Source organism: Rhinolophus hipposideros (assembly GCF_964194185.1).
Source record: "Rhinolophus hipposideros genome assembly, chromosome: 20".
NCBI lineage: Eukaryota > Metazoa > Chordata > Mammalia > Chiroptera > Rhinolophidae > Rhinolophus > Rhinolophus hipposideros.
Genome location: NC_138066.1, coordinates 38,039,290 through 38,050,307, shown reverse-complemented (window position 1 = coordinate 38,050,307; position 11,018 = coordinate 38,039,290). Strand labels below are relative to the sequence as shown.

Below are 11,018 nucleotides of genomic sequence, written 5' to 3'. Positions count from 1 at the left end.
CCAGCCTGGGGAAGGCTGGAAGATTTCCAACTCTCTCTGGATACAATGAGGGTTCCTATTGGCACTAAAGCTCTTTGATTGAAAAAAGTACACAGCACTTGTCATCGGCAGTAGCTGAGTTCAGAGCTTTTCATGGCAAACTGCTGAAGAATTGTAAATGGTCAAAAAGATGACTGTGTCCTTGCTGGTTATCTGAGTTTTATTATTGTTTAGTTATTTTGTAATTCAGACAACTGATCATGGAAATGAGTTTTGTCCACAAAAATGTAAATTGTGTCTGTTGGATATGCAGTTGATTATTGCCCAGTGGATATCGCCTAGTTTTACATTAAGCAAGTTTATTTCAGCATTCTTGATGGCCTGGCTATGTTTCTGTTCTGTGGAGTCTCCTTTGAACCTCTTACTGGGTCCTTCATTAATGAATGAGTTAAATGAAAAGATTGATGGATTCATTGAATGTTTGTATGAGAGTAATTATTCTGCCTTGTAGAAAATAAAATTCTTTCACATACTCATTAGCAGTGAAGATTGAGCAGGAGACTTCCAGGACCCTTTGTCTTGGACAAGTTTCCCCACATATTTCAAACACCAGATTACATATATCAAGTTTATAAGGGATCGTCCCCAATTTCATTTCTTGTTTTACACTATCCAAAGAAATACATCATGACTCCATCTGAGCCTGGACACATATAGTGAGCTTGTTTAACAAAATATATACCAAACAAACTCGGAAGTACCATGCCTAATACTTATCTATTCATTCATTCCACAAACAAGATGGTAGTCTCTGTGTGGGAAGGGACTAAATTAGTGCATCTCTAGAACTTAGCAAGTTCCTGACTCATGGAAAGCACTAAAAACATATGTACTCAGCCAACACATGAATGAATATAAAGCTTAATTAGCATTTATTAAGTACTTACTATGTGCCAGACACTGCTTTAGACATTTTACTTGAATTGGTTTAAACTTCAAACCTGTCTTGCAAGGTAAGTATAGTGTTGTTCCCCATTTACAGACAATACACAGAGAGGTTAATTAACTTTCCTAAGGTCAACGGCTAGCAAGGGGGCTGAGGCCGGATCCAAGCCCAGGTAGTCTGTCTCCAGTGCCTGTAATCTTGGGCACCCACTGTGTGCTAGGCCTATTGCTAGGCTCAGGGAGACAGATAAAAGACTAAACAGACTCTCCCTCAAGGAGGTCACAGTAAAGAATGGAGATGTATAACTAACAATAATGTGATATGCTGTGACAAGAGTGGAGACAGGAGTGGTGGCGGATATGGCTGTCTACAGAGGGGCCACCTGATCTCAGGTAAGGTCGTTAGTAGGAACTGATATCCAAGTTAGGAGATGGGAAGTACATTAGGACCACAGGAACAGTATGTGCCAAGTCATGGAGTATGGCTGGTCTGAGAACGAAACAGTTCTAGAGGCTGGCACAGAGGTGTGTATGGAAGAACAGTGGGCAATGAGACTAGAAAGCTAGAAGCCAGATCCAGATCTTGGAAAGCTTTATATGCTGAGTGAGGGAGGAAGTCGGGACACTCCTTGGAGGCCTTGCAGGATTTTAAGCAAGGGAGTTATAAGCTCAGACCCCACACTCTGTCCACTCCCCGCCCCACAGGACACTAAACCCAATACTCAGAATTCCCAAAAAGCCACATCCCTCCCCAGAGAGTTCCCTGGGAGGCCTAGAACCAGAGGGAAATGTACTCTGAGTCTGGGACACACCCAGGGCCACCTGGGAGCCACGGCTGAGAACCCTCCCCCACCCCCACCCTGCTGATCCCTGCTGTGACTCCCCACCCTACCCCAGCACAGCCACTCCAGGCTCACTTCCTCCTGTCACATTCCCCTTTGAGGGTGAGGCCAGAGATGAGAATTGAGCACCCTCCCTTCCTACATCCCTTCCCTGCCCATCCTCTGACTCCACCATCTTAATCAGCTACAGAGTCTGGCGAATCCTAGGCCCCAGTCAGAGGAAGGAGAATATGGACACAGGAGCTTCCTGGGGGAGCTGTGGCTCTGGGCTGTACCCTCCCCTTCACAGGACTGAGGCTGGTGATTAGCTAGGTTAATTATATCCAAGCCATTTCCGATTGGCACAAGCCCACCCACCCACAGAGCCTGTCCAGAGGCTGTACAGGCCCAGCCAGAGTCAGGATGCCAGGGTACCAGCTACCCTGGGAGGGGTCCTGACCCCTGCAATGGCCAAGTGGAGAGTAGTTGTCCCCCCACCTCCACCCCAGGACCTCTGCCCCTCCCCTCACCTAGGTCTCCTTCTCATCCCCAGTCTCCGTTTTGCACATCCCCACACAAATCCCTTCCCCTCCCCTCTCCCCCCAGGTTTGGAATGAAATCATGGGGCTCTGAGTTCCGCACAAGGCCCCGACATAAACACTCTGATTGGGGCTAATTACAAGGGCCAGGTTGGGAGGCTGGAGCCTTCAGAAAGCTTGGCTTTCAAACAAAGGGCCCACGGCTCAGCCCCCAGCCCAGGCCGGCTCCTCTCCAGGCTTCGTTAGGAATTAGGAGGAGTCGGGGGGCCATAGGCAGTCCTATGGATTAAACAAATTTCAGTCAATGGTCTCTGAACTTGTTCTGTGTCCCAAGTTCCATCTTGTCTTTTCTTCAGGCCTCAAATCTTGGCCCTTCCCATGTGTCTGTGGAAGATCCGCAAGTCTGCAGTGGAAGGCTAGGCAGCTGGAGATTACTCAGGCTGTGAGGCTGGGAATGGGGCAGAGCAGGGGGAGGGGGAGACACCGGGGAAGCCAGCTGTGACAGCCCTAGCCCTAATTAGCCAGCTTCAAAGCCAGCTGGAGAGAGAGCCCTCCCGCGTGTGTGCCCTGCTCACTCAGGCGGGTAAGACATTTCTGTCCTAATCAGGCGAGAGGGAGAGAAACACTGCCCACCACCACCCTGACAAGCCTCCAGACAGTGAGCTGGCACCCTGAGTAAGGTAGAAAAACTGGTAGCACAAAAGATCATTCTATTCTGTTAAAACTACCAGTCGTAATAAGTTGGAGTCCTCAAAACAAAACAAAACAAAAAAGCACATCCTTTGATCCAGTGATTCTATTGTATTTTCAGGAATTTATCTTAAGTAATTGGAAGAGTGCTAGACTTTATTGAGCGTCTTCTATATGCTGGCTGTGAACATGCACCATCTAATTTAATTGTCACAATCCTGCCAGACAGGTATGATCGCCTTTTTACCGATGAGGTGCTGAACTCAGAGGTCAGACTCACACAAAGCCTCAAAGCAGGCACTGTCTCATGCCAAAGCCTGTAAGCCCTACACGTGGCCAGTCTGTATGTCTCTTTCTCCTACTCTTTTTCTCTCAGCTATGAAAACACTACATTCATTCCACCCTGCTTCATCTAGATAACTTGTTACCTACTGGAGAGACAGGAGCCAGTGAATAATCTGGTTTGGAGTGTTCCTGTTTTTGTAGGCCTGATGATTTTCCCTCCTGTACTCCCTTTCCATAGTAGAGGCGATTAGAGACAGGGGGACACTGAAGTCTGAGAAAGTATAAGCTGCCTCTTGGAGACGTGGAGATACCCAGTAATAAGGACTAGAAAATGTCTAAACCAGAAATTGGAAAACTAGCTTGGGGGTAGGGAGGGGAGGAGGGCACAGATCGATGGACCATAAACCCTCTAAAGTTACATGCAAAACTGTGTGTTCACAGGAGTCTGGCCATTTCCTCCCAGGAGGAGGTCCAAAAATGTTTCAGGTTCTGAGATGGGTAGGTGACCCCTGGTTTAAAATTCATTTGGAAGAGAGGAGGGTGAGTCTAGAAACAGACGCACTACAGACCTACTACAGTGAGCAGCTCTTGCTCAAAGGGGCATTGCCTCAGAAGTGGCAGGAGCCTGGGCTCAGCTCTCCCAGACATATGCCCCATGCACCGTGAGACAGCATCTCCCCACTCCCAGAATCTAACCCAGATCTGGGGGCCCCAAGACCCTCTTGGAGAGGCTCTTGGAATAATCTAGAAGTCAGCAGTTCTACATCCCAATGATCCTCACTCTGTGGGGATGTTCAGAATTTTGTCTTAGAAAACTTGTGTCCTTTTCTGGGGCTGGCTCTTAAAGGACGGTTTGTAACTAATGGAACTGTTTTAGGGATGGGAGAGGAAAAGCCAGTCTGATCAATGAGGGAGAAGTCTGGAGGAGATGCCCTGAACCTTGACCTTTGTGGGATGTGATAAGGTGGGAGGGCCGGTAGAAAGCTGTTGTGGTCTGAGACCTGCCCCAGGACTGGGACCTCAGGTAAAGGGCATTTCCCCTGGGCCCTTGACCCTCCATTAGACAAAGCCTCACTCTTCCAGAGGGAGGCACCTACCTACTTAAAACCTACCCAACCCATAGGGAGACCTAGGAATCTGAAGTAACCGACCCCCAAGCCCATGTGCTTAACTGGGTTTTCCAAACAAGGGAGTGGAGACCCTTCTCCAGTATAGCAGTGAGCTCAGGTGGTTTACCTTGGGTTTCTGCTCCAGGCACTTTCTCCCCTAAATTTCCTACTCCATGAGCTAACACCTCCCTTCCTCTAAGAGTTATTTCATTAGAGCAATGAGAGCAGGTAGGGAGGGAGTTCCCTACTACTTTCTGTAAGGCTATCCCTTTGGAGAAGGGGAGGACATCTAGAAGAACTTTCCTTTCCATGGGGCAATTATCATCTACCCTCCTCCATAAAACTCCCCCCCCCCAGTTTTCTCCAGCCCTCTTCCTCTATTGGCAGTAGATTTTAAGGAGTTGAGAAGAACAATCTTTACCAAAGTTTCCTCCCTCCCACCCCCACTTGGGAAGGAAAAGGTTATTACTGCTAGTCTACCATCTCCTCCCACTGAAAGCATAGATGTTCCCTGAAAAATGTACCTAAAGCACACAGAGCTGGGGTGCTGGGGGCTTAGAGGTGGGGGAAGTTCCTCCCCAAATCTTCAACAGAGACCAGCACTCCTCTTCCCACTAGGTTCCATCCCAGCCACTGGAAAATCCACCCCTCACCCCCCAATCACAGGCTTTCACCATTCTTTCCAGGAGAGGGACTCACAATTTGTTTGTAATTTAACTCTTTCCTGCAGCCCTTGTGGGGTTCCTTTAGAATTTTGCAACAAATGGAGCTACAGGGCGGTGACACCTTCCTAGCCTGCTTCTTTGATAGTTGAGGGAATCTCAGATTGGGACTTCATACACATATCACCATTTGAGAAAAGCTAGTTTTAACGTGTAATGTTGGCCATCAGCACAAATGATTTTGGGGAAGGTTATATATTTTGGGAAGGGGGCTCTGCTAAAATCCCCAGACTTCATACAATTCCAAACAAAGCCCCACATACGACTTCAATTACCACCAAACATTTCCAGATCCCCTCCCCCAACATAAACTAACACACGCAAACACTAAAGTAGGGGTCTAACTTACTTTCTCCCTCGTCCCAAAGATTGCTAACAAAGGGGGCTAAGGCACCATACTCCCCTTCATCATTTAGCTAAAAAAGCAAGGTCTAGGGCAGGGAACCTCTTCTCCACCTCATCCCCAACCAAGTAGGTCCGGGGAAAGGGAAGGAGGAGGTGTGGTTTGGTTAAACTAATAAAAAGTTACAACCCTGTTAAAAACAATTAAAGAGCTAAGATTGCTAGAAGATAATTAAATGCACTTTATTATTATGATTATTAGCTTCTAATTTGCACTATTATCAAGAAACAGGAGATGGTGAAAAATTGAGTTCTGTGGCATACTTGTTCCACCCACCCCCTTGACCCTCAAATCAATCCTTTGGAGTTAAAATTCTAAAATATTCCAAATAGTTGGGGGAAATTATGTGTATTGGAAACTGCAATTCTCATACCAGTGTCAAAGATACTTTAAGAAAAGTCTTGACTTTTATTTGTGGGGGGTAGAAGGAAGATAAGAAACATCTGTTATAAACATTCTATCAATCTTGAGATATAGAATGTCATGTAAACATTCAACCCCACCCCCACAGTCACAAAGAGCCTGCCCAGAGCCTTCTTCCAAAGCAAAGATACCCACTTTTTTTCTTCTTCTTCTTTCTGGACAAGTTTGAAAAGAAACCAGTCTTTTGTCAAAGGAAAACTAAAAATCCCACCAGCCCATCAGTCCCCTCCCTCCAACCCAACCCATTTTTATTGCTTTTTGAAAAAAAAAAAAGAAAGAAAGAAAAAGAAAACCCAAGCAACAAAAACCCACACATAACACACAAACTGCTAACCTTAATGCCAGAGAAGATACTCGGTTGAAGGGGTGTGGGGAGCGGGCGGGGAGCAGTCTGCAGAGGAAGGGGAGAGATGAAAGTGCATCACCAAACCCCAATATTTGCGAATTAATGCTCCTCCTAAAAGTGGAAGCGGTCACGATCAGTACTCAAGGTTGTGTGTGTGTGTGTATATGTGTGTATGGGTGGGGGGTGTATTTGTTTCAAAATACACTTCACAAAGCACTTTCGGCTCACTCCAAGCGCTTGAGGCAGCGAGTTGAAAAGTCACGGAGAAAGATCTTCCTGCCTGCAGGGGAGTGGGCCAGCCGGGTGGAGGCCATTCCACACACGCTCTCTGCCCTCTCCCCACCACCCCACCCGTTGGTTTTTTTTTTTCTTCCACGTCTTCATCTCCGTTGAGAGGGTTCCAAAGATCGAGTGAAGGAGACAGGACAAGTGCGAAGAGAAAGGGCGGAAGAAAAATAAAACGAGAATCCAACTAAGTCTTGTTCAAAAGTATCCAACAGCTTCCCCAGGCCCAGCGTCAGTGAGAAGGCTCACGGATGTGGCTTTAGAAGTTGAATGTAACAAACCAGCCAACACCTCTTCCAGCTGGCCCAGGCCTGCCAAATCACCAAAAAATCCGAACCAAAGTGGGGGTGGTGTTTGAAAGGGCACTGAGGAACGGCGAGAACCCCCTCAACACCCCCCCACCCCCCTTTCCTCAGCCCTGGCGCCCCTCGTTGCTCCTTTTTTTTCTTTTTTCTTTTAAATAGAAAATATATAATTAAATTTACAAAGACTATTTACAATTTTAATTACAAACCTGATGGGGTGTTGGGCAGTTATCTTTAAAAAGCGACCTAAAAAAAGAAATGGTTTCGATTGTTCTTTATTTAAAAAAATAAAATAAGGAGTCTGTAGGAGCCCCCCCGGGCGGAGGAAAGCGCACTGCGGCTCTGGCCTGGGGACACCCTTTCACACTGTGGTCTCGCCGTGCCGGCTGTTGGTGAGACGCGTGTAGAACTTCCTCCACGAGTGCAGCGTCTTGCCGGACCAGATCCAGAAGCCCGACGTGATGCCCACGATGAGCGTCATGAGGTATTTGATCATATAGACGGTGAAGTCGGGCGACATGCGCGGCGTGTAGTGCGCCGGGCACGGGATGGCCAGGCTCTTGCAATGCTGGCTCACCCACGAGCGCTCCCAGTGCTCTCGGAAGGCCTGCTCGTAGAAGTAGCAGGCGATGACGATGGTGGCGGGCACCGTGTAGAGCACCGAGAAGACGCCGATGCGCACCATAAGCCGCTCCAGCTTCTCGGTCTTGGTGCCATCGTGCTTCATGATGGTACGGATGCGGAAGAGTGACACGAAACCGGCTAGGAGGAAGGACGTGCCTATGAACAGATACACGAAGAGAGGCGCCAGCACGAAGCCCCGCAGCGGGTCCAGGCTGTTGAGGCCCACGAAGCACACGCCACTCAGCAGGTCGCCGTCAATCTGGCCCATGGCCAGGATAGTGATCGTTTTGACCGCCGGCACGGCCCACGCGGCCAGATGAAAGTACTGCGAGTTGGCCTCGATGGCCTCGTGACCCCACTTCATGCCCGCTGCCAGGAACCAGGTGAGCGACAGGATGACCCACCAGATGGAACTGGCCATGCTGAAGAAGTAGAGCATCATGAAGAGGATGGTGCAGCCCTCCTTCTTGGTGCCCTGTACCACCGTGCGGTAGCCGTCCTCGGAGAAGCGCTCGTTGCACACCACGCGCTCTTGGAGCACGAAGCCCGCGATGTAGGCCACGGACACCATCGTGTAGCAGCCAGACAGAAAAATGATGGGCCGCTCGGGGTAGCGGAAGCGCTGCATGTCCACCAGGTACGTGGTGACGGTGAAGAAGGTGGAGGCGCAGCACAGCACTGACCAGGTGAGAATCCAGAGGCGCGCGAAGCGCGTCTCCTCTTGCGAGAAGAACATAGAGCCATCCGGCCGCGCGGGCTCGCAGGGCGCCGCGCAATCGCGCTCGCCCAGGAACTTGTAGCTGAGATAGGACGGCACCTTGAGGACGCGCGGGCAGTGAAACGGGTGCTCCAGCGTGGCGTAACGCGGGGGCGAGCCGCCGCCGCCCGGGCCGCCTGGGGTGCCCCCAGCACCCGGCTGCAAGCCGGGCGGTGGTGCGGTGGTGAGCAGTGCTGGCGAGCCGTCCTCCGAGTGGTTCTGGCCCACGCAGATCTGCTCCGCACCGTGGCGCGGGAAGTGCTCGCAGCGCAGGCGCTCGGGCCACTGGAAACCGAACTTGTTCATCAGTGCCTCGCAGCCCTGGCGCGCGCGCTCACAGATAGAGCGGCACGGCGGGATGGCCTGCTCCAACACGGTGCACACCGGTGCGTACATGGAGCACAGGAAGAAGCGCAGTTCGGGCGAGCACTGCACCTTCACCAACGGGTAGAACTGGTGCACCTCCAGGCCCGCGTCCTCCTGGTTCGTATGGCCCAGAAGGTTGGGCATGATGGTCTGGTTGTAGGCGATGTCCGTGCACAGCGGGATGGAGATGGGTTGGCAGAAGCCGTGGTCCGGGATGGAGATGCCCTTCTCCCCGTGGAACTGGGCCGGCCCCGCGGCGGGCAGTAGCAGCAGCAGCGGCAGCAGCAGGCGGGGCAGGGCGCTGCGGGGCCGCATGCTGGCCGCCGCCCCCCACCCAGCTCCCCGGCGCCCCCCCGCCCCCGCCCCCAGCCCCGAGACCGCGCTCCTTCCCCTCCGCCGCCTTGCCGCGCGGCCGCCGCCTCCCGCGCCTCTTTGCAAACTTTGCTTGCGGCCGCAGAGTTGGGGAGGCCGGGCGGGGGAGGGGGCGGCGCGCCTGCCCGCTAGCTCGCCGCGGTCGGACTGAGCAGCCGGAGACACCGCGCGCGCCTTGCCCTCTCTCCTCTTCTTCCTCCTCCTCTCGCCTCTCCCCTCCCTTCTCCGCCCAGCGACTCCTTTGTGCCTTCCTCCAGCCCTCACCTCGGCCTCTCCGATCCCAATTAGTCGGTTTCAAGGGGGCCCCCGCCAGCGGCCCCGCCCTCTCCTCAGCCCCCCAAAAAGGGAACCTTGAAACCGCCCCGTCGAGCTCTAAGTACCATCCCAAAATGTGCTCTTGGCCAATCAGATTTAAACCCCAGGACCAGCCCCGAGGGCTGGATTGGTCGACCACAACATAATGAGCTCAGAAACCAGATGCCAACAAAACTTTCCCCCCCTCCTTTTGCTTTTAAAGAGACAAGCTATTATTATATTAAGGGCTGTTTGCCCAGCACGGGATTTCTCCTGAGTCGAGGCGGTGAGATCCGGAGACAGGCATTCCCCAGAACCGCCGCGGACCCAAGCCACTCAATCCTGGATCACTTTTCTTCCGGGGGCCAAAGCGCTCTTCAGGGTAGGGGCTCTTTAAATCCTTGCCTCCGCCCCTGCTCCTCGAACCCCATCTATTTCAGTTCAATTTTTCAGATCAAGTGAAAAATCTCAAGTTAAAAAAAAGTTTTTCAAAAAGAGACATTTAAAAAACTAACAGTTCACAAAGACTTTTCTCTCAGTCCCTTCTCATGGAGTCCAAACAAAAGTTTCACTTCACTCTTTAGGTAGACCCCTAGGAGTTTGCCTCGCCCCTCCCCCTACACACACCCTTAAATAACCCTCTGAAAAATGAGAGCCTGTCTCTTTAAGAGGCTCTTAAAGGGGCCTGGACTCCGGGGCGTAATTGCCCCGTAGCGAGCACAAAGGAGCCCATTATGGTTCTTTGTGTTCGGTGGCACCTCAAAGTGAGAAAACTCAGGAACTTAGAGGCCCGGAGCTGGAGGGTTGGGCGGGGGTGTGAGAGGGGTGAGGTGGAGGAGAATGGTCGGGAGCTGCGGCTTCTCCCTCCCCCTTCCGAGGCAAATCTTAATTATGCAAAGTAAAGTTTAGTTGCCATAAAGAGGAGGTCTTAATCGAAGGTTAATGGTGGGGGGTGGGGGGTGATGGGTTGTTTTGGGTGAAGAGATGACTTTCTTAGGCCGTTTGGGGGAATTTTGCTTCTCTCTCCCCAGTTTTGCCTCCACTCCCTAAAAGCTTCCAGATATTGTCTCTTGGGAGAGAGGAGAGTTTTACCCAAATCTTAAGTGATTCCACACCAGAAAGGGATGGTGTGAGTGGTGAGGGAGGAGAATGGGGTTTGTTGTGGATTATCACCCTCCCCCCAGCTCTCACCTGGTTTGGGGTGGGTGGCAGTGGTCAGCAGGGTTCCTGCTAGTTTAAAGATTTTTTTCTTTTTCCCCTTCTAGGATTTTAAATTTGAGAGGGGAGTTTTGCGGGAAGAGGGAGGATTTGCATGTAAATCTCCTGGGTCTAGTACTGGATGATGGATCAATTATTTCTATTGTCTCTCCCCAGGGAAGGAGGGGGGCCGGTGGTTACTTAAAAAGAAGAAAGAAAATTGAGTTTAGAAAAACCCTTTGCTTCTCAGTATGGGCCAAATCCTCCCAGCCTGGAGAACTGTTTCGTGCTCTGATCTAGAAAAGGATTGCTTTACAAACAACAACAAAAAGAAATGTAAGGGAAAGAAAGAAGAAAGGAGTAGCGAGAAGGAAGAAAATTCTAGGTGGATTCATACAACGGATACAGGTTTGACAGGATTTGATTTTTTTTTCTTGATTGAATGATATACAGTACAGATTTTTCAGGTTTTTCATAACGTGAAAATGCTTCTTATTGTATCCTGGAGAAGTTGACTTTTCATTATTTTAGGAAGTTTTCCTTCAAAATCAGGAGG

General features: G+C 50.5%; 1 protein-coding gene across 1 annotated transcript; it reads right to left on the bottom strand.

Annotated features, from left to right (window-relative positions):
* Positions 1-5,849: 5,849 nt before the first annotated feature.
* On the bottom strand, positions 5,850-9,235 carry FZD2 (frizzled class receptor 2). The gene has a single exon (XM_081028215.1). It carries the CDS (start codon positions 8,912-8,914, stop codon positions 7,214-7,216), a length of 1,701 nt encoding a protein of 566 aa, XP_080884341.1. The 5' UTR covers positions 8,915-9,235; the 3' UTR covers positions 5,850-7,213.
* Between the last annotated feature and the right edge of the window lie 1,783 nt (positions 9,236-11,018).